Below are 26,904 nucleotides of genomic sequence, written 5' to 3' on the forward strand. Positions count from 1 at the left end.
ATCCGATTATAGCTCTGGGAACTCGGTACAGAACAGAAACAGGGAAGGATGATGCCTACAACATCTCGGAGATGCTATGGGTCGCATCTGGGTCAGATAGCGACTGGATATGCTGGCCAATGATACCGCAGATAAATGCCAAGGGATTCAAACCCTGCTCATTATTGTAAAAGCAAGAAGGAGAAGATGAAATGTTAGATAAAACAGCAGGCATGCATGGGGGGAAAGAAAAACATTATTAGCATTTATAGTAGAAATAGTGTAACATTTAGCATGATAACTCGGGCAGACCAGGTCGATATGTTGGTCAATGTTAGATTACCACATATATATCTGTATCAGTTAGAGACTGTATAGAAAGATGGACGACATGATGGCGCCCCAAAAGTAAAGCCAAATCATTTCAATTGTCCCCTGGTGGCTGGCTGCAGTATAGGTTATAAATATTGCCTCATCTATATTAGTGGATGGGACATAAGCAAATGAACAGTCAGTGTACACGGCAAATAAACATTTCTCAAAGATAGTTTTTGTCATTTTAAGTAGTTCTTATCACACTGATGTTTGTTCAAATGTTCATGTTTTTGGTAGGTTCGATTTTAATTAGTTATTTGATGTAGTAACGGTTCGAAATGTCATGATTGACAGCTTAGACTGATTGGTCAGGTTTGTGCATTAGCGCAACCTTGCTGCCATGGCTCCAGACTACAATCCAAAATGTCATCGTCGCAAAATGACAGCGATTGTATACAGATTATTTTGGCTTCATTTCTGGATGGTGAGGGGAAGTAGAAACGTGTCGTCCATCTGATAACAAGACAGTTATCAGCGTAGACATGACAAGTATCTGTTTGATGTATCAGTGAATCCATTACATAGTTTGTCCACCAGAGGGCAATGACAAGTTAGATTTTCATTTACTATATATGTCCCACTCAGCATGGCTCTCTGATATGATGGTCACAATTCCTAGATTCTTATTTTCTCATCAAAAGCAAAAAGAAAATATTCATACGATGCATATTTTGGTTTGAATGCAAATGCACTTGCTATGTTTTATGAAAAATCAATACTTCAGGTTATCTACCACTTCCCCTTTTCTTCTGTATTCTTACTATAAAAACTAGACATATTGTTTGGCCTAGTGCCACACTAGTTTTTGTGGTTGTTGTTCTTTTTTTTGGTTCTTTTTTGCTCACCTTGTGTTCATTTACAGTTTCAGCTCACCAGCTCTGTCAGTTCAATTTGCTGACTGGGGGAATCATCACACGTTGCTATTGTTCTTAAGATTTAACTAAGCTACAGAACCTGTCTTCAGTGACCAGCGTCCCATTTTAAATCTATTGCCAGGTCACTCCTGTCAGACCATTATGGTAAAACAAAAGATATAGTGAAATACATACCACTGCAATAGTTTGATAATATGAAAATGCTTTTGCAGGGCAGGACGGAGGAATTCGAACATCTTCTCTGCAGCCACTTGCAAATGAGACACATAAAATCCTCCCTGACATAAGATGGCAGCAGATGTGAGAAAATAGCTCAGCAGCATACAGGCTGATTGGGCCTCAGACTTCATCTGATGGATTTCATCCATTAGTGTGTCTGTGCAATGCTCCAGATGTGTCCTCCTTTACAAACCGTGCCTAGAGATACACTAGCCCTCATGAAATGGTCATGTGAACAAAACGGTGCAAAAAAACAAACCCTGATTTCATTATGGCACACATTAATTAAACAACACTGACAACGTGCAAATTGGAGGAAGCTGTTTTATCATTTAACGCTCACACGGAGCTGCAGCAGGGGCCTCCGGGCGGAACGTCCACTTTCCAGGGAAACATTGGCTCCTTTACGCGGGGCCTGCTGCACGACTGGAGCTTTAGGTTGACGGACACAAACACGTGCACTGTGTCTTTAAATGGGGAGAGGGTCCACGTCTGTGTGTCTGTGCGCCTTTGCAGTCAATGGCGGCCCACTCTTATAGCCGAGGAGTGTGTATAGTCATCCCTCACATTGACATAAAGGCCACATCGCCGTGGATTGAAGAGGAATTTAACACCGAGGCTGTTGAATAAACCTGCACTGAAACATAAGCTGCTAAATGAGGCCTGCAGTAGTTTATTTATAAGACCCCACAGTGGATCTAACCCCCTCTGATACATCTGATCAATCATTTCTCCTGTTGTTGTGATGCTGCCTTGTTTGGAGCAGATCAATACGCACTGGGGCCTCCTTTCTTTCCCCCCTCTCCTTTCTCTGATCCTTTTCTTTTTCTTTTCTTTTGAATCGCCCCACGCTGACACACGTTATGTGCCACCACGTCCTGGCGTTGTTTTCGCAGACAATAACCCGGGCTGCCGTGACCTACAAAAGAAATCGCCTCACGGACCAGTGCGCAGAGGGAGACTCCAGACAACAAACCGCGGATCCGGGCAGCGCACCCCGCCGACGGGGCGGGCGGGTATAGGGTTATGCAGTACACGGGGAGATGGGGTGAGTGTGTGTGGGGGGGTGTATTGCTCTTACTTTCTCCGTGGACCCGGGGCTGAGCCGCTCCAGCAGCCGGCACAGCACCACCCCATCCTTCAGGGAGCTCTGCAGGAACGCCTCGGGATCCGAGATGGTCTTCTTCGGCGACTCCAGCACCCCGAGCGTGATCAACCATGTCACCGTCTGTTCCGCCGAATTCATGTCCAGTCACAACAGATCCCCCCCGATGTTGTTTTTCTTTCTCCCCCTCCTCGACAAAGCGGCTGTGTGCGGGTGTCTCTAACGGCGTCCACCGGTTACACTGCCAGCATCACCACCGTCACCATCCGTGCGTTAGAGGAGGAACATCGTGGATCCATAGAAAAGGATGATGTCGATGAGGAAACCTGGATGCGGAGGATGGTGACGGCTGACTGGTGGAGCCTCGGCAGGTCTGGTTTCCTCCCTTCAGTGTGTGTGTGTGTGTGTGAGTGTGTGTGTGTGTTTTCTCTCTCTAACCTGGCAAGCTGTCAAGCGCGCTCCTCTGTGATGCGTTGAGGCAGCGGGCTGCACGTATGCGCATCGCAGCCGCCAGCCACTCGTCCATTGGATGACATCACAGCAGAGGGACAGGCGAGTCCAACCAGTTGTTAGGACGCATCAGTGTGACACGAGCAGGCCTCCTCATGTGTGGCTGTGCGTTTCCTGCCCTGTTTTATTATGGCTGCTGCCCGTTGTTATCTCTGTGCCTCCATTCAGAAGGAGGATGAGCAGACAGAGCAGCAGCTTCAACAGTGATGATGCTTTATCGACACAAAACTGATCAGCTGGACTTCAGCACTGTCATGACGATCTGCTTTAATAAAAACAATATGTCAGTGATGCTCCATGTCTGTAATGATGTGATGATTCTTTCTTATATCCCCAAAGAGGAAGTTCCCAACAAGGTCATTCTGAAGGGGTCACATTTTGTATTCGTTTTTATTCGTCCTTTAATTTATCACGATGAGCAGTAATGAAGCAAAAAAGTTTCAAATATAAATACAAGTAGGGACAACCTAACTGTACTTCTATTTTAGTAAAGACACTCATTGGCATAATGCATTCCCTATAGCCCCTACCTCAACCTAACCGGACCCCAACCCGAAAAGCAAGTCTTAACCCTCAAACAGCCCATTGAAAGGGGGTCAGAAAATGGGGACCTAACCTAAACGTGACCACAATTCACATCAAACCTCAACCAGGACCTAAGGAATTAAGTGGCCTAATTAGGACCTGGATTTGGTCCCCATGAGGTCTACTACTCCTGACAAGGTTGCTTAATTTATAATGGAAAAGGTCCAAAGAGGCAACAAAAATGAGTAGGCACACACACACATACACACACATGACACACACACTCACACACACAAACACACATTTACCCTATTCTGTTGCGGGGTCACAAGGATGTAACTCTATTTTAAGGGGTCATAAGCAAAAGTGGTCAAATCCAACCCTAAAACATTTTCATTTAAAGCACAGTTTCATTGTATCCATGTACCTGCAGCAGTGTTTCTGCTTGTACCTGAGAAAACCGCCTGGACAAAGAGATTCTCAGTTGAAAAGCAGTTCAGAGACTCTGTTCAGTTCAACCTGAGCTGACCTGTGTTTTGTTTTTGACCAGGGGAGGAAACTGGATCACCTGCTGGAACCAACATGAACAAGGAAACATGCAAATTATTCAAACACAGAGAGGCTTGGGACAAGGCTCCACTGAGCCAGCGAGACGTTAAAGAGCTGAATCTATTAGTCAATGGGTAAATGAATAATTGAATAAAAATAGCCAGAATTAATAAATAGATAATGATAAAATAAACTGTTGGTTGTATGCCATCTTGGGTTCTAGGACACTACTTTTTCAGTAAGTACATAATTTATCAAAACAATAACAGGCAGATTCATTTTATAGTGAAATAAATTATTGTAAGCCTTGGAAGGAAACATTATCCAACCCTCTCTCGTTGTGTTTGTCCTGAGGCAAAATGAAAAGCTGGAATTTAATATAGTTATGACAATAATGGAGGAAGAGGTAGTGAGGAAGAGCACATCTGCACTTATCACTTTGGCCACAGGATGGCGCTCACTGCACACTCAATCTACTGATCTGTAAACTCTTTTGTTGCTCGTATGCTGTTATCTTCAGGTGGCCAATAGCTTTACACAACAAGTTATCTCCTATTAATAACCTGTGTCCACTACAAGTTAATGATGGCCAATTAGTTATCTACATATCAGAGGTAACTTTAGTTGTAGAGTTAAGAAAACCTCATACTGATGAAGAAACGTCCATAAAGTGTCCTTAAAATGGACAAGTTTCATGGTCAATTTCTAGTGATGTATGGTGACATTCAGTCTATTTGTGACTAGCATCCATCTAATCTCTGCATGTGTTCCCTGGACTTATTAATGGACAATCAATAATTTATTAATGCTTTACAAATCAGCCATTATTAGGCTGTCATTGTGTTGCCAGGTTGGTGTTATCCTCCTCTAGCAGGACACTTTTGTCGTGGAAATGTCATCCTCACGTAACCTTTCTCTTTCAGCCATGGCTCCAATACCTCTTTGGTGTAAATTGTTCATTCCAGTAAGCTCTTATCTGGTGTTCCTTCCCTCCCTAAGACATGTAGCGAAACCACCTGCTTCATCCAAGGTTGCTCCTCACATTATGAGTCTGTAATAATTACTTTGTTTCTTATCGCCTCTCTGACAGTGAGCCGTGCGGAGCTCTGGGTTGATCCTTTTGCAAGAGTTTCTTCTTAATAAATACACAAAGACAATTTCCTTGTTTGCTCTTTATTTTCAGATTTCCACCACACTTGCTTCTTCTTTTTTGGTCTTAAGTCTATCACAGTGACCACTACAGTAGATAATCACTTGTACTTTGTGTAAAGGAAAAACATTTCTAACAAATTCTTAACATTTCAAAAGGTGTAGATATAATTTATTGATGACTCATTCATATTTTAGAATCCAGATAACTTACAAGTGTTTGCTGTGGCGTTAATAGAATGTGAAAAACCTTCATCAATTATGAATTTATCAATATTTATCAGCACAGACATGAGTATTTATCAATGGGTTACCAATTAATAAAGACTGATTACGAAAGCTTTCTGACCAGATGTACTATTAATCGTCATTAAATCCACCAAAACATTCTAAAGCATTTTTAACGTGTGTTTGATACATTTTTTATTTTTCCATCTCTACCTGCAGGAATCTCGGATACCCACAGGATCTCCATGGTAACCAAAGAAAGCTGCAGGGACAGACATCCCGGCTCAGGCCTGCTCGTTCTCTCACAGCACCTTTCCATCTCCCTCTCTTCTGTGTGAGGGTGACAAAGGGTCTGTGTATCTGTTGTCAGGAAGCTTGACTCTCGAGGCCATCCGTGTTCTAAACAGGCAGCGTCGAGGGATGCCGATGTGCCTCGTAGGTCTTATCGCCATGGGTCCGTAACCAGGGGTGCTAATGTTTGGCTGGCCCCAGGCTTCATGCATCCTTCCATTCCCAGGTCATCCCTACATTTCCACAGGAAAAATCATGCTCTCTTTTCTCTTAGTTCACAATGATCGTCAGGAAAAGGCCATATAGTGTAGCTATGTTCTCCTCTATGCATCTGCCTGATTCTCTCCAAATGAAGATACCTGATGCTCACAAAGCAGGAGAAGATTAGATAGCGAAGCATTTCAGGCAGGACGTAATGTCATTAATAGATGGGAGTCAACAGTTATGGTGGAGGTCTGGAAGAGCAAAAATAACCAACTTTTCAGGAGAACTGCATGTGGGATTAATAGAAGGGCAAATCTAATCCTCTGTTTGACTCCAGAATACTGTCAGGAACATTCAGCACACTCTGGTGCACTATACTGCACAAATATGACCTTCATGGAGGAGTCATCAGAGGAAAAAACTTTCCTGCGTCCTCACCTCAAAATTCTGTGTGAGAAGTTTGCAAGGGAATATCTAAACAAGCCAATGGAAATAAGTGCTGTGGAACGTTAAACAAAAGGCAAGTTTAGGGAAAAACGTATGCAGAAACATTTGAGAAAGATCACCTCTTCGACTAAAAAGGTTGATATTGATCATGCTCAGCATTGGGGTGGATGCACCAGTGGCCCGAGCAACCGTTCACAGGTAGTGGGGGAACATTAATCCAAATCAATAACAGCAATTTCTGGAAGCAAACTTTGCACCCTTTGTAAAAAAAAAAAGAAAAGCTGAGGAAGAAAAGAAGATGGCTTCTACAAACACATCTCAGAATCCACAAACTTTCATCACCCTCACAGTCCCCTGACTTATCGGTGCCCAAACTTCATGTGGCCATCTCTTCCTCTCAAGCTCTCTGAGTCAGTGCATATTTTATTCTGACCAGGCAAACTCCAGGAAACCCAGAGCCACTCCACAGGCCAGAGTGCATAAGCAATATGATGGATGGACTCGAAACGCACTCAATGTCAAGATAGAGGGAGGAGAGATAATCAGATATAGGCTATATTTACGTAAGTGAAGTGGGTGTCGACAGCAAATGGTTTTTGTATTAGGAGCCATCAAACGTAATTTTGTCTGTGACGCACAATGAACAGTATTCAGTCACTGAGATGTGTTATCTTAGACATCGCTTCATTATAACTGTATAGACTCTGTAAAAACTTTAATAAAATTAAGAAATCTAGTGTCAATAAAATAAAATCAACAGGCTCCACTTACCTGCTTGTTCAGGAGCTTTTCAATCTTTTATTTTGTCCTCAGGAGCAAAGTGAGTTTTCTTGGCTGCCTTCAAACTACACCTACATGTCCAGATGCTTTCAAGGCATTTAGTTTTCTCTTGCCTCATTATGTGATGTTAAACAGGGTCTTATACAAGCAATTATTGGTTTAAAACTTTCATAAAAGGAACAAAATTGCTTGTTAACCTTGGTTTACAATTTTAAAGTTTGAAATGTTAGCTGAATAAAGTGTAGCTGCTGTGGGGGAACAGAATAATTGATTATTGATTCATTGTATTGACGATTGTTTTATTTTATTTTAATTATTAATGAATTCTAATGATTTTGTGAATATGAATTTAAATATTTTTTTACATTAACAATGGGTGCATGTGATCTGAAAGGTGACAGCAAATTAAGATAAGATAATACAATTGATAATACATGATTGATTGATAATACAATGTGCAGTCTGATGACGTTCGGTCTCTCGTGTCTAGGCAACGCAGAATGTCTTAAAGGTACATTTCACAATTTCAAGCCCCTCCAGAAACTTTCAGGAAAATATACGGAGTTCAAGGCGTGTTTGAAAACAGCTTTGATTAATGTTCACTGTTGTTGACACTGTTCTTTTTCTTTTAAATTTATTTATATTTTGGGGTTTTTTTCTGGCTTTATTTTGGATGGGATAGAGAGCTAGCTGTGAAGGGGACCAGAGAGGGAGTGGGGGAGGACATGCAGCAAGGGGGTTCTTCTTCTTGATGGATAAACAGGCTTTTTAATATCAATTGAATATGTGTCTCTACAGCTTGTTGCCCCCAGGTGGCAAAAACAAACAATTCACCCAGGTCCATATAATTCCCAGCTACGCCTCTGTCGGTTGGAAAGCATGACTTATACTGACTGTGGTGTCTCCGCCACATTTAACATCCAAACTGCGCATTTGAAAATACATCATTGCACAGTCACAGCATCGCTCTGAGTCGTGATCTCCATGACTGATCTCCGTGTGTGTGTGTGTGCGTGTGCGCGTGTGTCATCCCTGACGTTACAGACCCGCCTACATCACCCTCTGTCTCCCCCGGTGACACACACACTCAGAAGGGGGAGACTCTCCAGCAGCTGCGGGCAGGATCCACGAGTGAAGAGCCCGGAGTGTCAGGGCCAGACGTCCGCATCCACTGCACCTCAAGACGCGGGTCCTCAGGGGTATGGACGCCGGAGGAGAGCACTGACCATCCAGGAACCATGCCGACTGTCCTCGGCGGCAGAGAGAAACTTTCCATCGTCTGTTTTCTGCTCCGATGCGCGTATTCTCAGGTGAGAGGGAGCATGGAGTGGAAGGAGCTGTGGTCAGTGACAGTAGTTTGATCTCTTGGCCGTATTTTCTTGCACCACACTAGTGCATTGAGTAGGTGAAGTCAACAGTTTGTGCAAAAAGTAGCTTCAGGTGTAACCATCCCATGGAATAATATCTCTGCATGTTCTGCTCTAACCTTCACAAAGATGCAGTTTGCAGCTTTCTCAGGTTTTCTTTAAAAGCACCCAACACAGATGGGGGTGAGGTGGACCCTTGCAGCAAAGAAATGTGCATATAGGGATTGGTGAAATGATTGTCATTCTGAGGCAAAAATAGCCTCAGAGACAATATGCAAAAGACTGTCAGATTTACTTGATGGAAACTGAGAGAGTGGATGGACTGAAGGAGGTAAAGCACCCAAAACAGTTGTCTTGTTTGTCCTATATGACTGTATACATGTTGAAAATATCCAAAAGCATATGGACGTGCCAAATATAACCTGAAAGACAAGCATAACTTCAGTAATTGCACATACTTTTAGAATGCAACAGGTGGTTATAGTGTAGCTGGCTCGCATGCAGCTTGTTGTAGGTGTTATGATGGGTTGTGGTTTGATTGGCCCTGGGGGATTTCCCTCATCTGGGTATTGCACCAGAGCCGTGATGCTAGTGGGTATGAAACACATCGCACATGATAATACTCTTAACTAATGGGCCTGTAAGAGTGAAGTGGCTTCGGAGTTTAGCCCGAGCACCACCACAGGGAGCTGAAATACTGTCCGTCTGTGTTTATGTTTTTCATTCAGCGCCTACGGGCCTCATGGCTGCTACAGTTTTCTCACAGTGTTTTCCACCCGCAGGCTTAAAGTCCAGCCACTCAGACACTGACCTTAGTGAGTCATGCGTGCAAGAAATGACGGTTTCACACACACGCTCACACACGACATGCATGGACGATGCACCACACACACTTTCTACTGTGCATACCAATGCTGCCCAGATGGCACCAAAAGGCGAGAAAGGGGCATAAGAAGCAAAATCTTATCTCCTGAATTAATGCTCAAGCACAACGATTCTGGGCTTTCATGCTAACATAGTGAATTTGAATTGTGAGCTGGGTTGTGAAACTGAGAGGAACACGGGGGGAGGGCAACAGAAAGAGAGAGAGAGAGAGAGAGAGAGAGAGAGAGAGAGAGAGGTAATGTGTGTGTGGGAGAGAGAGAAAGAGAGCGAGAGAGAGAGAGAGAGAGAGAGGGGTTGCCTAACGTGGACAGGAAACAGAAAAGTTGCTCGCAACAGTATCAGCATCCGTCTGATCATCTGCAGCTGTGATTTCTAAGATATGAGTCATCAACGTCCTCTCAACTTTCACAATTACTGCGTGTGTGTGTGTCTGTGTGTACGTGAGTGTGTGTGGGGGGGTTTACAGTAAAGGGTGTGTGTGAAAGGTACAGCAAAAAGGCGGGAAGCACTGTTCGGAAGGTGATTTTCATAATGTGTGTGTGTGTGTGTGTGTGTGTGTGTGTGTGTGTGTGTGTGTGTCCTTGCGATGGAAACGTGAAAGAAATGAATTATTTTGTGTTCCATACATGTGAGTATATATTTGCATATTAACTGTATTTGCTGTATAGGAGATACAGACTGTACCCACTTGGCTGTAATGTAGAAGTCTAACTTGCTTTGTGCTGCCAGGTATCTTTTTTTTTCAGGTGCTTCTCCAGTTGATGAATGAACTAATCTGTTGCTCTGAGGTGTTACAAAGCTCCTCTGATTAACCGTCAGTCCTAACTTCCTGTGACTCTGTCTTCATTTACCATCACCTCCATTCTTCTGCTTTGCACAGGTAACAGGAAGCCAACACAACAGCTGTGCCAAAGATATTCTGGAGGTAAGGAAATGACTCGAGTTTGATTTGCAGGTATCCCAGTGGCTTTGAACCTTTGCAATAATGAGCTTCACCCCTTATTAAATGCATTCAAGTCCTTTTAAATGCATTATAGTCGAATGTGTTTTAGTCACAAATCATTTGTGTAATTTATTATGCAGGGTTGAGTCATTATGGTCGTTATAGATTCACGTCATTGCTTTGAGGCGGAAACAGCAGCATCTCACATATAGGGTTGCAGCTGAGGATTCTTTTCATTATTGATTAATCTGTGATTCATTTTTGACAAATGTTATTATTGTTTATTCTATAAAATATCAGAATATAGTGTAAACATGTCAGAAGTCCCAAACTCCAAATATTCAATTTGATTATATGATACAATAAATTAAAACAGGAAAACAGCGAATAATCACACATGAAAAGATGGATTCAGAGAATGTTTAATAATGTTGCATGAAAGTAATCAATCAAATGGTGAACCAGTTAGCACTGGTAGCAAGAAGGTTACTGGTTCGAATCCCAGCTTAGCTTGTTTGCATGGATTTCTCGGGGGAGTTCCAGCTTCCTCCCACAGTCCAAAAACATACAGATCTGGGTTAGGTTATTGGAGACTCTAAACTGACTGTAAGTGTGAATGTTTATCACTGGCGACCTGTCCAGGATGAACACTACATCTCGCCTAATACCAGCTGGGTTGACTCCAGCTCCGTGTGACCCTCAAAGCGGTATAGATAATGTTCGGATGCATGAAATAATTAGAATAATGGTTGCAGATTCATTCTCTATCGATCAACTAATCAGTTAATTGACTAATAATGTCAGCTCACCAATCTGAGCATCCCAGTGGTCTTTGTTTTCATGTTATGTCAGGTTTCATGCGGTGTAGTGGATGTTCAGTCCACAGTGTGGGACAGAGAACAGGAGCGCAGCAGATGAACAGGGATACAGAACATGGGGTGAGGGGAAGGAGGCAGATAGCAACACATAGGGCTCCACCTGGGAACCTTGTTGCTGTTGGAGGAGGGGAGGGATGACAGGTGAGGGCTGGCGCTGTGTCCTCGGTGATTGAGGGAGGAGAGTTAACGAAGTGAAAGGATGAGCAGAGAGAGGAAACACTTGTCTCCCCGGGGGCACAATGTAGAGAGAGGGAGGAGAAGAGGAGGAGAAAAGGTAGAGAGTCGCTTGCCAGGTTGCTCAAAATGTGTCCTCTCATGAATGTCTTATACTCCCATTCAAGATAAATAGATTAACATTTGCTCTGTTGAATGCAAAAAGATTGATCATTCTGTATGGTGGTCTAAATATGAAGCTACAACCGGCAGCCAGTTATCTCATCTTAGCATAAAGACTGGAAAGAGCAAAGCTTGTTTCATCTGCCACAAAAATCACATATAAGTGTTGTTTTTAGGCAGATTTTGTTACTTTCAGCCAGGCTGCTGCTTCCCCCAGACTCCAGCCTTTATGCTAAGCTACGCTAACTGGCTAGTGGCTGTTCACATACACATACATGGTAACGTCTCCATTATGTCAGAGGACTTACATTGACTTACATTCATTTCCCAGGGATTGACTCTAAACCTAACCATAACTATTCCTCACTTATAACCATAACCATAACCATAACCTTAACCTTAACCTTAAGCTAAACCTTAACCCAAACTTAAATAACAACCTTAAATTAAACCTTAACTTAAATATAAAACTAAACATTAACTTAAACCTTAACCTAAATCTAAATCAAAACCTTAACTTTAACTCTGTGCTCCCTGTAGAATTATTACACATATACAGTGCATCCGCAAAGTATTCACAGCGCTTCACTTTTTCCACATTTTGTTATGTTACAGCCGTATTCGAAAATGGATTTTCCGCAAAATCCTACACACAATACCCCATAATGACAAAGTGAAAAAAGTTTGTTTAAAATTTTTGCAAATTTATTTTAAAAAAAAGAACGGAAATACAACATGTACATAAGTATTCACAGCCTTTGCTCGATACTTTGTTGAAGCACCTTTGGCAGCAATTACAGCCTCAAGTCTTTTTGAGTATGATGCTACAAGCTTGGCACACCTATTTCTGGGCAGTTTCTCCCATTCTTCTTTGCAGGACCTCTCAAGCTCCATCAGGTTGGATGGGGAGCGTCGGTGCACAGCCATTTTCAGATCTCTCCAGAGATGTTCAATCGGGTTCAAGTCTGGGCTCTGGCTGGGCCACTCAAGGACATTCACAGAGTTGTCCTGAAGCCACTCCTTTGTTATCTTGGCTGTGTGCTTAGGGTCGTTGTCCTGTTGGAAGATGAACCTTCACCCCAGTTTGATGTCCAGAGCGCTCTGGAGCAGGTTTTCATCAAGGATGTCTCTGTAATTGCTGCATTCATCTTTCCCTCGATCCTGACTAGTCTCCCAGTTCCTGCCGCTGAAAAACATCCCCACAGCATGATGCTGCCACCTCCATGCTTCACTGTAGGGATGGTATTGGCCAGGTGATGAGCGGTGCCTGGATTCCTCCAGACATGACGCTTGGCATTCAGGCCAAAGAGTTCAATCTTTGTTTCATCAGACCAGAGAATTTTGTTTCTCATGGTCTGAGAGTCCTTCAGGTGCCTTTTGGCCAACTCCAGGCGGGCTGTCATGTGCCTTTTACTGAGGAGTGACTTCCGTCTGGCCACTCTACCATACAGGCCTGATTGGTGGAGTGCTGCAGAGATGGTTGTCCTTCTGGAAGGTTCTCCTCTCTTCACAGTGCAACGCTGGAGCTCTGTCAGAGTGACCATCGGGTTCTTGGTCACCTCCCTGACTAAGGCCCTTCTCCCCCGATCGCTCAGTTTGGCCGGGCGGCCAGCTCTAGGAAGAGTCCTGGTGGTTCCAAACTTCTTCCATTGACGGATGATAGAGGCCACTGTGCTCATTGGGACCTTCAATGCTGCAGACATTTTTCTGTACCCTTCCCCAGATCTGTGCCTCGATACGACCCTGTCTCGGAGGTCTACAGACAATTCCTTGGACTTCATGGCTTGGTTTGTGCTCTGACATGCACTGTCAACTGTGGGACCTTATATAGACAGGTGTGTGCCTTTCCAAATCATGTCCAATCAACTGAATTTACCAAAGGTGGACTCCAATCAAGTTGTAGAAGCATCTCAAGGATGATCAGTGGATACAGGATGCACCTGAGCTAAATTTTGAGTGTCATGGCAAAGGCTGTGAATACTTATGTACATGTGATTTTCGTTTTTTTATTTTTAATAAATGTGCAAAAATTTTAAACAAACTTTTTTCACATTAACATTATGGGGTATTGTGTGTAGAATTTTGAGGGAAAAAATGATTTTAATCCATTTTGGAATAAGGTTGTAACATAACAAAATGTGGAAAAAGTGAAGCGCTGTGAATACTTTCCGGATGCACTGTATACATGACATTACACAGGGCCCCCATGCTTCCACACTGATGTAGCTCAGGAGCCAGATCAGGATAAAATACTGAACGACTGGTACAAAATCAGCCCATTTTATCAGCAACCACAGGGTTTGTCTGAGTGTGGCTCAGGGCAATCTAATCAACAGAGATAATAATCACACCATGTACTGTGGAAACAGAGCTGTCTCACTTAGACTGGTTTCCTGTCGAGTGCTGTGCAGTGAACAAATAAGAAGTGGTGTAAATATTCCTGACAGTCGAGATGTATATGTGTAATCATCACAGACCCGTCCATAGACCCTAAGGGGGAGCAATGACATGTGGATGTGTACACATGTGCACAGACAAACCCACAGAGTGATCACAGGCACACAAAGGACGAGCTGGGAAACCTAAACAGATCAAATAGATAAGAAATAAAGAAGATTCTTGAAATGCCTATAGTGATCAATCAAACCAAAACAACACAGAAATCCCAACATCTCTGCTAAGTACACACTCCAACTCCAACCATGTACTGTTACTGTACAGAGCCTGACCCACATTTCCCCCCCAGACACACTCCCCCTGGTGGGGAGGAACTGTGCTAATAACAAGAGTCAGCTGTCAGATGCACTGCACTCTCTGCACTGTATGTGTGTGTAAATGGAAGAGAATCAAAGGGGAATAAAGAAAGCTCCGATGACAGATTTAGGAAGCCTCGGGTTTGTTTATGTGAAGATCATCACTCACAGTGACATTGCACAATTCACCTTTGACCCCGTTTCTATTGCGCAGGACATGACTCAGTCGTGGCCGTCACAGCAAGCCTTAGGGGGTGACCAGGCCCGACAAATCCTCTACAACCCAAAGGTATGTGTGTGTGTGTGTGTGTGTGTGTGTGTGTGTGTGTGTGTGTGTGTGTGTGTGTGTGTGTGTGTGTGTGTGTGTGTGTGTGTGTTTTAATGAATCCTTTTGTGCCTCCATGATAAATTGCCTTAAGTGATGTCATAGGAGTCGGCATCAGTTGGGTCTGAAGATAACCAATGTGGGGGGTGTGGAGTTAGAGATAATAAATGTAACCAGACCTCTGTAGCCCCCTCCTCATGTCTGTTAGCAGCTAAAGGCTACATTAGCTACCACTAGCATGACATGCCTGAATCTCCAATCAAACTGTCAGTGAGTTGCACTGTGGGTAATGCAGGCGCCAGGTTTTGACGAAGGAGAAGAACGTGTGGAATTAAATATCTTTGCCTCTGATGCATTGATTTTGATAATTTTTCTGTACGAGCAGCAGTACTATGAATACGACTAGACCTATGTTATATCTTTTGTTGACTCGTGTACTTAAATTATCCAAAATGTTTCCAATGAAGTTCAAGGTAACAGGACATTTGGTCGCCTATTGCCTCATATCTGCTCTGCTGCTGTGTAGCGTGAATAAACTTTAATACATTATCTCATCCATGAAAATGATTTGCATCAGGTAGATTTTCATCTGGCAATGGTGTGAACAACAACTCCCATGATCCCTCACTGTTTCAGGAAGTCATGGAAATAGGGCTTCTGTGATTTTTTTGGGTCGAGAGACTCCTAGTGGCCGAAGCTACATATTGTATGTTTACCATTTTTTGTTCTCTCTCTGTTCCAAGGACGTGAAACAATCGACTACACAGCAAAGGCAAAGTAAGTCTTCACTGATTGATAGATTTTCACATCTGATAGCAGCAGTGATTTACAGCTGGTTCTCTATTGAATATTTAACATTTCTCTCTCTGTCAGGTCGGGGGGATGTTCAGCAGCGATTGACCCGTCACCCTCATGTGGCACCTCACAAATCGTAAGTGATGCTCAAGGAAACACGATCCACTAAAAGGTCATCGTACCTGAACCCCAACTGTGGAACGCACACGGACAATAACTGGAATCCCTCGCTAAACCTGTTGTATTCTTCTAACCAAGTTTTCTGAAATGAATTTAGAAAATGCACGAATGAAAGAAAGGGAGAATGAAGGGAAGTCAACATACGGGGGGGGGTCGGTCAGCTAACTTTGTGTTTGTTTTAGCCTGTGTAACAAGTCAGGTCAAAGGCCAGTTAACAGTCTTAGAAGCTGTCAGTGGAGAGCGATGTGCTTCTGTGTGTTAACTCTTTACATCCTCCTTTTAATTTGAAACACATGTTCAGTAGTGTAAGCATGTCTCCAATGATCTCACAGCCTCTGTTATGTAATGGAGACGCTTAGTGACAGTTAACATTTACAACATCTTTGGAAAAAGTATTGTTTTCCACAGTTTTTGAGAATTTTAAGCACTAAAATGTTTTAAGTTAAATATATATATAAGCAAACAGCAAAAAAACTAAAACAATAAACAAGTAAAGATTTAATAATGTTAGTAAAATGTCATTATTTATCCAGGAAGGCTTTGTTGTGTGAACTTAAATTATTGCTAACTTTAACATCTTACATGCAAAATTGTTCATGGTTTTGGAAACTATTTCTCTTTGGAAATATAACTAGTTTTATTTCAACTTTATCCAAGGTACAGATAAATCATGTCCCACATATTAAACAGTGGATCAGGTGAATACATTTGACATATCACATTTTCAAAAGCTCACAGAAGCATTAAACTTAGATTTTTATACAATGGCTTATTTGATTTGATTATTTAATTTAATTTGTATTGCTCTATTTCCTTCTTCTATTCTATTCTTTCTATGATCAATCCACATTAAACATAGTTTCTTAAAAAATTACAATTGCAATGTTTGTTTGTTTGTTGTTTGTTTGTTGTTACAGCATGCTCGCTGATGACCTGAAGCTGAGCAGTGACGATGATGACACTCAGAGGGTGAGTATCTTCAAACTAATTTTCAAATTAGAAACCTGTATTGGTAGTTGTGACCTCAGCTGATCTTCATTGTGTTGTGCAACCAAACAAATACTGGAGTGTTTGGCAGCTCTTGTTACAGGTTGCCTGTTTTTCTGGTCGTGTTAAATATCTCACACACCCATACGCGGCACGAGCGGCACTTTGATAGATTTCCTTTTTTGCCGCTAATTACATAAAGAAATGAAGCAGCACAGGTAACAAGTATGGCGAGTGTAGCCAGTCTTTCACAGGGCTGCTGCTGCTGTGGATGATGACGTTTCTGCTTTTTGTTTTTTTGTCTCTAAAGGCCACTCACGAGTCAGCGCCCTGGGACAGACACAGGTACTTGATTACAAAATTTCATGTGCATGTTTATTTTGGAGTGTCTGTCTGTTAACACAAGTTAAACCGTACGTGCCATTCAAAAATAACACAATGTCTCCGCCTGTGGGTGTGTTGCTGCTCTCATCTGTGTACCTATGCTGACCCCTCTCTTGATGTTTGTGTGTGTGTTGACTGACAGCCTGTCAGCACAGCGAGCGCACACACATGGCAGGCGGGTGAGACATTCCAGCTCGGACTCCTCGGGCTCAGACTCCACCGTCGGGTCGGGCAGCAGCAGCCCTCGTTCCCGCAGCCCGAGCCCGGACGTTCACCCAGATCCTGCCTCGCCGGCCAACGTGCAGCCGCCGTGCAACAGCAAGGAGGTAACCGAGGCCGAGTCTGGACTTCTGCTCTCTTATCTCCTCTGTCCGTGCCTCTCTCGTCTGTGTTTGTGTGCCTCGGAGGGGAATTCTCCGCAGGGAGTGGTGGCCACGAGGCAGTTGACTGCAGGTGTGGGGAGAGACGGAGGAGTGAGGAATGCGTGTGAGTTGGACAGGAGGGGGGAGGACGAGGATGTGAGGTCGAGGGGCAGGGGTAGCTTTGGAAATTAGTGCCTGGGTGTCATGTCAACAGGCTGAGCCCTCGGGAGGTGGAAGTTGTCAGGACTCGGGTTCATGCCGACACTGAAAACCTCTTTCACAGAACAACAACTCACGAGGGAATGTGTGCGACTTGCATTTCATTATCTCAGATAAATATTGAACGTGCGATTTAGAGGTGTAGAGCACGCTGGGTATGATGGGCTTGTGGAGGTGAGGGGCATTGTGGGGGTTGGTGTGAGACCTGCGCTCTGCGTTGGAATGAAGGGGGGAAACCTGCTCCTCTTTTATGAATGGAAGGCCCTGTACACGACATAGCAGACTGTATGACCAAACATGCTCGACATTGGGCCGATACAGAGAGAGCGGGGCAGTTGAGTGTGTGTGTTTTTGAGGGAGGGTGTGGGTGTGGGTGTGTGGTGGGGGTGGGTGGGTGGGTGCACGCCATGTGTTTTTCATTTACATGGAGCATTTGAGTGTCTCCCAGAGAAGAGATTGGGGGTTGGAGAAGTGGAAGCAGCAAATCCAGACTTCCAGGTAGTGAGAGAAAGAGGGAGGGACAGAAAAAAAAGGAGGGAGGGAGGAAGGGAAAGCGAGACGGCACAAGAGATGCAGTGTCTTCTCTGGAAAGAGTGCGAGGGATGTGGAGGTGGGCCGAAGAGGAGGGTGGGGTGGGTGTGGGTGTGTGTGTGTGTGTGTGTGTGTGTGTGTGGGGGGGGTAACTGTTTGACTTGAGGAGTAAAGGTTTAATTTAGCTCCTGGTCAGCCAAGAGAGAGAAAGAGAGAGAGAGAGAGAGAGAGAGAGAGAGAGAGAGAGAGAGAGAGAGAAACAGAGAGAGAGGGGGGGGGGGGGGGGAGAGGGAGAAGGAGAGAGGGAGAAGGAGAGAGGGAGGAAGAAGTTTGCTCTGAAGTCGTGAGTATCCCCTTGGTTTTTTTATTTATTTCTTTGAGTGTCGAACTCCTGCTTTCTCTCGTGTTCGTCTCATTGTTGCGGCCACCAAGACAGTTGTTAAGCAAACATGAAGTGAGTCATTTGACATTATTGAACGTGGGAATGTTGAGCTACTGTAGACTGTCACACGCTGAGGTTTTAACGTCAGTTCAACTTATTTTATTAAATAATCAAGTTTTTTTTTTTTAGACCTGATACCAATTTGTAATTTGGAGTTTGGTTGGTTTTAATAGCAGCTGAGTCTGTGAGGTGCAGTAAATGTGGTACATTTTTGATTCATGGCTCTGTTGGAATGTGCAAACGTTGGAGTGTGTGCACACTTGTTTGAAATATGTGTCAGTCCTCATGTGGTTAAACACAACGCTTTTCTCTGCTCGCACTTCATCTCTACATTAGTGCACAAAAAGATGTGTGCAGAGGTGAAATAACAAAGTACATTTACTCCCAAAGTAAAAGACAGACATACCTCAATGCATGTTTAAGGGCTTAAGTTACAAGTTACTATCACTGAGTGCTAATCACTTATTTCCTTTGCAACTCATGGTTAACAGTTGAATAATTCTGTTACAGAGACGCACATTGTACTTTCTTGTATTTAAAATGCAGTCAGATCTTTTTGACAGTACAACAGAGTATTAGGGCCACTTAAAGGGGATAAAAAGATTTTGAGAATAAAGTCGTACAATTACGAGAAAAAGGTCCTAAATTTCCAAGTATGAAGTTGTAAATTTAAAGAGATGAAACCATAATACTAAGTATCAGGACTAAACTGTGTCTATTATAAAGAAGGAAATTAGCTCTTATGTCGAGGAGCAAATGTTTTTTTCTTATTTACTAAAAATCATTTAAACCACATTTAAATCCACTACATCCAGATTTTTGTTTGGATCTGCACAAAATCAGTCTCCTAAATATGCCAGAATTTTTTCATCAAGATTCACACACAATTCTCTGAGAAATGTAAGAAAATGTTGACAACGCCCGATCTCACAATGTTAAAGAAAGTGGGAAAAACAATTCCTGGATCGTTCCCCCTGATCCAGATCCATGCCATAATCTTTAATAATAAAGTAATATAATAAGAAATAGAACATTTTAATGTGGGATTTATTTCTATATTGTTGTATTATTATAGATTTCATTTTAAATGTATCTAGTTCATGATTTATATTTTTAATCTCTCTCCCTGTTTCTGTGCTTTCTTTAGACTGATCACCCCGCTGCGGCCCAGTGGCAGTTGGACAAATGGCTGAAGAAGTCCCACAAACAATCTGACAGCAGTGAACAGGATCCGTCCCGGAGCGCTAGGAGACGCTTGCCCTCTCCCCACACCGAGCGTGCCCCATCCCCAGCCAGGTCCTGGGACAGCAATCAGGAATACAGCCCCAGTCAAAGCCCTATTCCCAGCCCACAGTTCAATTACAGCCACAACAACACCCCTCTTCCCAGCCCTGGTTACAGCTACGGTCCGAGCCCCAGCCCCTTCACCAGCACCTGCCCCAGCCCCAGCCCGAGGCTCAGCTCCATCCTCAGTCCAGCTCTAAGTGTTTGCCTCAGTCCGTGTGGAAGCCCGAGAGGCAGCCGCAGCCCGAGCCCCCTTCCTACACATCCTCCGAGAAGCCCAAGTCCCAGCTTACCGTCTCCTTCAAGGCTCCGACACTACCCTGAGATTCAAACACAAACTGTCCAAACAACCAATCCCCACAGGACAAAAGCTAGGTCGTGGATCCCCCCGTTGCCTAACACCAAGAACAAGCCCACAAACGGTTCTCACCCTCAGGCGACTCATCAGCACAGGCCCAGGACCCGACCAACGCAGGACCAAGAGCCAAGCAAATCGAAGGCCTCTGCTACAGTTTTAAACTCTGACCTGAATCACAGCCAAAAATCGAGACCCAAGTCTAACGTTCATCCGGTTTCTAAACCGATCTCAGAGGCTCCCAAAGCCAAACACACTTCACATTTTGAGCAAATCCAGGGCAGCGGGTCCAACCACAAGACCAGGCCTCCGTTTCAACATGGCTCACAACTTAACCCCACTAGAGCAAAGCACTTAGCTCCTGCTAGTCGTGAAACCAACGCTGGCCACTGCTCTCAGTCGCAATCTACCTCTAAAGCTGCTGCTAATTCTGCCAGTGGGTCGAACTCGAGGGCTGGTCCGAGCCTGAAACCAAGGGCCAAGCCGTGGGTGGCCACAGTGCCGACACCTGTGCATGTGAATCACACAAAAGCGTCAAGGAAAATATACCAGACCAAAGAACAGGAGGTGGACCAGAGACGAGATCATCCAACACAAACAGAGGGGAGAAAACACGAGAGGAAAGAGGACAGACATCGGGAAAAACCGAAAGGAAAAGGGGAGAGAAAGGAAGACAGGAGGCTGGCGGAGGAGCAGCTGCTGAGACGTCCCTGGATCCAGAGTTCAGCAGAAGAAGAAGAGGAGGAAGAGGAGGAGGGAGTGATAGAAAGGCAGAGGAGGAGAGAGGAGACAGCAAAAGGGGAAAACAGGAGGAAGGAGCAGCAACATCGACGTGAATGGCAAACAGTGCAGGTCAGACAGAGACCACCCACTGAAGCCAAGCAACACCGACCTAAGGACGACTCAAACCGCCAGGGGGCGACGAAAAAGGGTAGGAGAGCTGAGGAGGAGAGAGAGTTACAAGCGGACCTTTCACCTCCTCCGTCACGTTGCCCGACTCCCCATCGCCGGTCCTCCTCATCCTCTTCCTCACATTCAGATTCTGAATCCGAACGTCCGATCACCAAGGTTCCAGCTGACTCCACCTCCCACAAGAGACTCGCCAAGAGAGGGCAACAAGGCGCGGGCAGACCCGACGCCAACAGGCCCAAGGCAGCACCCCCCAGAGGTGCCACTGCTCATCCAAGCGAGGGGCAGCAGAGCGAGGCCAGAAAAAAACTCTACACCCTAGTCCCGTTTGGGCGAGGTGACCAGGCTACGGTTTATTCCCAGCGAGGGCTCAGAAACCTGGTGGTGCAGATCGACCTCGGTCTTCTCAAACGGGTCCCGGATAGCACGAGTGGTCCCTCTGTTAAAAAACCCTCTTCCTCTCCTTCCACCTCCTTGTTAACCAAGGACAAACAAAGAGACACCATGAAACACCTGTACACACCTGAGACTGTGACAAAAGACAGCAAAAGGAAACGCAAGGTACACAACGTGTATTTTATGTTAACCTCCGCCAACTAGGAAATAATGTTTCTGTCTGGGTTGATCTAATTGTTTGCTAGCAGGATTACGCAAAACCCACTCAACCAATTTCAATGAAATTTTGTGTGGAGGTGGGGCATGACCCAAGGAAGCACTTGTTACATTTTGGTGCGGATCTGCATCAGGCCGGCCTAAGGAATCGTTTTTTTCTTTTTAACATTGTGAGATAGGACATTTTTCAGCATTTCTGTTGATTTCTCAGAGAACAATTCATGCATTTTGATGAAAAAATCACACGTTATTATGGCACTGATACAGAAACACAGAAAGTGTTGATTATAGACATGTTTTTTCTTTGTGCGTTTGTGTGCGTCCAGTTGGAGAACGGTGTGTCACACAGAGAAGGCAAGAGGAGTCTTCCCCACGCCGGAGGAGACCTATCGGATCGCACAGAGCCCTCAGCTCACACAGCTGGGCGCAACTTTGTGACCGAGACCACACACAATGGGTAAGAAAACACCACACACACCTTTGCATTTCATCCAGGGGTGCACTGACTCCAGCTGAAATCAGATTGGTCCCTGAAGTCCTCCTACAAATCACCTCCCAGTTTGGTCTCATATACAGTATATGCGTGAAGTCTCATTGTGTGTACAAATGTGTATTTGTGTCAATGCAAATATGCTTGTGTGTGTGTGTACTCAAAGGTTCTTGGAGGAGTACTTAGACAGCAAGAGGCCACTGTCTCCCCTGTCTCCACTGTCTCCACTGTCTCCACTGTCCAACAGCCCAGAGTCCACCAAACCTCCTCCCAAAACCAAGACTTCAGAGCAGCATCACAGCCACAAGAACAGAGACAAGACCAGAGATTCTGCTGTGAAGGTAAAAACAAATCAACTGCTTATTGACATCACCCCAGCTCTATTGCTTGCATAACCTAATTTACACTACATATTTGTACTCAGCCCAAGATGGAGGTGGAATGTGTTAAAGTGTCCAGACAGACCCAGCCCCCGTCTGAGTGCTGGGGCCCTGCAGGACACCAGGGGACCGTGACTAAATATGAAACGTGAGCAATGACACATACTCCACGTAGTGCAGAACTGACTCACCTTGTCTGTGGTTTGTCTGATAAAGACCCAGCAGGCTAATAGATTTACTGATAACATAAAACAATCTGACTGTATTGCACTTTCTTTGTTGTTCATCTTCCTAGTCCACACCATGCTGAGTACTACTTACACGAAGCTAAAAGGATGAAGCATCGAGCCGACGCAATGGTGAGAACTTCACCTTCTACATTTTCGACGACAAAGAAAAATATATTGCGAAATACAACTATTTGCTGAGACAAGATTTTCTGGTCAGTAAGAAAGGAAAATCGAATTTTTTATTTTATTTCTAGTTTTTTATGATAAAGTTTGTGATGGAACTGTAAAATAATGAGCCTTAATGTCATTTCATTGTCATAAGGGTTCGATAACAACATCATTTTTACTTCCTAATATCAGTCCTCCCCGGGCTCTTGTCCATATTGAATTGGCAAGTCAGAGAGTGGCTGTGGAGCATTGAGGGCGTAAAATTGACGAGTACAAGGAGTAAGTAGATGTCACCTAGTTTTTACAGAAGATCATGAGGACACTGCACTCGATCAGTAGAGAGATCAGTCCAGGCCGTGTATACCTTTAGCCTATCTTAGCACAAAAGTGGAAGCAGCGGGAAACATCTAGAGTCCACATATGCACGTTCAAGATGCCTTATTTTTTCTTATATAGCCTTTATACAATATACGCAAAAGTAGATTCTTGATGGGGACTTGAACCTTTTGTAAAATTAGCACTCTGTATGTTACTCAGTGACACAGTCACAAAACGTAGGCAAAAAAATCACATTTAAACTTTGCTACGCTTAAATTCCCTCTTTAATATTAACTCCAGCTTTACAGAATTTTTCTTTCTGTTTCAGGTGGACAAACTGGGGAAAGCTGTGAACTACGTGGACGCTGCTCTCTCCTTCATGGAGTGTGGGAAAGCCATGGAGGAAGGACCGCTGGAGGCAAAATCTCCGTATACCATGTACTCGGAGACAGTGGAGCTCATCAGGTGAATCAAACGTTAATTCAACAAGAAAACAGACACATCCGTTTACATGACCGGCAGCACCATAGTTAATATCCCTGTTTTTTAAGGTACGCAATGAGGCTGAAGAGCCACTCTGGCCCTGGGGCGAGACAGGAAGACAAACAGCTGGCGGTTCTGTGGTGCGTGTGTCATCGCCTGTGTTTATGCCACATCCATCATCACGCTGAAGAACCCGCAGTTTTGCTTGTGATTTGAGTTTGTTTGACCTTCGCTTGTGTGTCCACAGTTTCCGATGCCTTGCCCTACTTTACTGGCAGATGTTTCGGTTAAAGAAGGACCACGCTCTGAAATACTCCAAAGTGCTGCTCGACTATTTCAAGGTATATCGGAAATAAAGTCTGATTTACAATTTTACATGGAGTGTAAGCATCTGGATAACGTTTATGGTGCCGTTACAGAGTTCTCCCAAAGTGCCTTCTACACCGCCCTGCTGGAATGACTCTGGGAAGTAGGTGGATAATACATTTTCATCACAGCCTCTCTGTTCAATCCATTTATTTCCATTCCCAGCCACTGAACCCTCATTGATCACCATCGCTCTCTCGCTCCTGTGTTTCCACTCCCCAGGGGTGCAGAAGGAGCCCCTCCGTCACTCTCACCCAATGCCAAACACCTTGCACGGAGTTCACATGGGGGCAGCACTTCCCCCACCTTCATAAGCATTCCCCAGCGTATCCACCAGATGGCAGCAAATCATCTTACCATTACCAATAGTGTGCTGTACAGCTACGAGTACTGGGAGGTGGCTGACAACCTCGCACAGGAGAATAAAGGTACATTTGCAAAGATACATAACCGTGGGTAAAAAAAAATGTTTTCATATAATTGTTAGAAATGCATTTTAATGGAATAAACCCCTTGAGATATATAATTTTTTCGAGGAGGTCCCACACATTTACAAACAAAACACAATAACAGTAATATGGATATTTAAAAGAAACGTATTCCAATCCAAAATTAAATTGAATTAAGCCACTGATTTAAGATTTTGTTTTCCTTTTCTCATTGCAGAGTTCTTCAATTACTTGAATACTTTATCTGGGCCATTGACTCTTCACAGTAGCATTGCTCACACGGTCCAGTTCACCAGACAGGCTCTTCAGTGGATTCGCATCAGTGCCAAACTTAACTAAAAAAAGAGGGATTTTACTTTCACCTGCTCGCTGGATCCCCAGGCTTCATTTACCGCAGAAGACACAACTCTATGGATCTCAGCTGTGCAGCTGACAGGACAACACTGACGCCTGCTGCGCTGTGTGAAATGGAGTTGGATTAAAAACTCATGGAGCCGGACATTTGTCATCCTCATAGGATGTTGTGACGCTCACCGTCTGGGCCTTATTGTGTGAAAAAGCCTGCTTGAGGTGCGAAATCACTGGATTATTCGGACGCGGTGCGTGTGCTGTGGATTTAAAGTCTCTATTCATTTGCCAAACTTTTCTCGGATCTTTAAGAACTCACATTCGAAGCCTTTTTCAACCTTTGGAATGAATCGTTATCCAGAGGATTGTTTCTCTGGGGCCAAGACAGGAGAATACGTTTTAAAAACCGATCAATCATTCACCACTTTCTCCAAGAAAAACACTTGTCGGTGTAAAAGGCTCTTAATTGTAAAAAACTTTTTTACTTTAATGTGTTTTTACTGTGCAATATTTGATGGATGTCAGTTTTTAGAAAAAGAAGAGAAAATACAAGAGAATAAAATGTTGGTGAGTTAAGTTACAGACTTTTAAAAGTTACAAATCTTATTTGTCCCATTCCTGAGTGTGTGGTTGTGTAATTGAATGAAAAACGAAGCTGTAGAGTTCATCCAGGCTTCAAGTTTAATTTCTTGGATCTAGTGAAGGAGTATTAATTTGACATTTCCATCTTCTATGATAGTGCATCTCATTTGAAGCAGCACAGACTTATGGTTTTGAGACAAAAGAAAAAGTGATCTTTCGCATAAAGGAAACAGGAAACAGTGTCAATCACAAAGTGATGATTACCAGGTCATCTGTGGGTCAAAATATTCTAAATCATCAGAAGCAACTGGAACACTTTTAACTTAGTGTGATAGTCATTCATTTCAGTCATTGTTTTAAATCCTTTGAACCATTCAAAAAAAGAGTTTTAACCCTGAGGGTCACCTTAGAGTTATCAGCTTTACAGTCTCAACCATAGGCTGCACATTAACATGGATGACTCAACTTCCTCCCACTATCCATAAATGAAGCCAACCACCAGGTGGCGATCAAGGCACCGTTACTGCTTTGATAAAAGAAAATCCTCCCTAAAGCGAATGGCGTCTCCATTAGAAGAGTACCTAATAAACTGGCAACTCAGTGTAGGTGTGCAGAATTTCCAATAAGAACTAAAGAAACAGGAATGCCCATAAACACAAAATAATCCTGTGTGTCCTCCAGTGAGCACAGCTTTTCTCCCCGAGGTTTGAAACAGTAGGGGAGACCCATACGTGTTTTTTAAGAAGCTTATTTTTCTCACTCTGTCATTATTGTAAAATGTCATGATAGTGATCATAACTACTGGCATTCATGCATTTATATTAGGATCCTTTTGTCTCGGAAAGGCAGAGAAGCCTATAGGATATAGGTTTTCTCTCTCTCTCTCTCCACCTCTCTCTCACTAGCACGCACTTAATAGGTGTTTCAGACTAATTAAGCAGTCCAGTTGTGCAGAGTTCTCACTTTCTCTCACACACACACACACACACACACACACACACACACACACACACACACACACACACACACACACACACACACACACACACACACACACACACACACACACACTCCATCTCTGCAATTCTACTTCCTCCTGCACCACCACAGAAGTCGCACATGCAACTTCAGCATCTGATGTCTGGTACCATAGCAACAGTGAACAACCAATGAGGAGGCACTTAAGGACAAAACAAGCCTCAGGTCAATAGCATCCTGGTTTTCTTTGATTTTATGAAATTCATTTTTCATACTAATCCAGAACCAGATTAAATTTGTTTTTATTTCCCTGGATAATTATTTATTTG

At 43.8% G+C, this 26,904-nt stretch overlaps 2 protein-coding genes and 1 long non-coding RNA gene across 5 annotated transcripts in view; 2 read left to right on the plus strand and 1 right to left on the minus strand.

Moving 5' to 3' along the window:
- Positions 1 to 3,295, minus strand: part of arhgef7a (Rho guanine nucleotide exchange factor (GEF) 7a) — a 26,558-nt gene extending 23,263 nt beyond the window's left edge. The window contains exon 1 of one of the 3 annotated variants that reach the window (XM_034574929.1): positions 2,530 to 3,295. In XM_034574929.1, the coding sequence (XP_034430820.1) occupies positions 2,530 to 2,694 (165 nt within the window). In that variant the 5' untranslated portion in view covers positions 2,695 to 3,295. The remainder of the gene's footprint in view (positions 1 to 2,529) is intronic. The other 2 variants (XM_034574927.1, XM_034574928.1) reach the window with 2 other exon arrangements.
- Positions 2,833 to 6,108, plus strand: LOC117755275. The gene is made up of 3 exons (XR_004612568.1): positions 2,833 to 2,924; positions 4,139 to 4,271; positions 5,734 to 6,108. It is a non-coding gene; the product is annotated as an uncharacterized LOC117755275 (long non-coding RNA).
- Positions 6,109 to 8,414: 2,306 nt separating this feature from the next.
- On the plus strand, positions 8,415 to 25,557 carry aff3 (AF4/FMR2 family, member 3). Its single transcript, XM_034574921.1, has 19 exons — positions 8,415 to 8,546; positions 10,369 to 10,413; positions 14,613 to 14,687; positions 15,467 to 15,500; positions 15,597 to 15,654; positions 16,616 to 16,667; positions 16,996 to 17,030; positions 17,212 to 17,395; positions 19,771 to 21,732; positions 22,110 to 22,240; positions 22,440 to 22,614; positions 22,698 to 22,801; positions 22,949 to 23,012; positions 23,698 to 23,834; positions 23,921 to 23,992; positions 24,100 to 24,193; positions 24,272 to 24,321; positions 24,441 to 24,646; positions 24,885 to 25,557. The coding sequence occupies exons 1-19, from the start codon at positions 8,475 to 8,477 to the stop codon at positions 25,004 to 25,006; spliced, it is 3,672 nt and encodes a 1,223-aa protein (XP_034430812.1). The 5' UTR covers positions 8,415 to 8,474; the 3' UTR covers positions 25,007 to 25,557.
- The last annotated feature ends 1,347 nt before the right edge of the window (positions 25,558 to 26,904 follow it).

Source organism: Hippoglossus hippoglossus, chromosome 21 (assembly GCF_009819705.1).
Source record: "Hippoglossus hippoglossus isolate fHipHip1 chromosome 21, fHipHip1.pri, whole genome shotgun sequence".
Taxonomy (NCBI): Eukaryota; Metazoa; Chordata; class Actinopteri; order Pleuronectiformes; family Pleuronectidae; genus Hippoglossus; species Hippoglossus hippoglossus.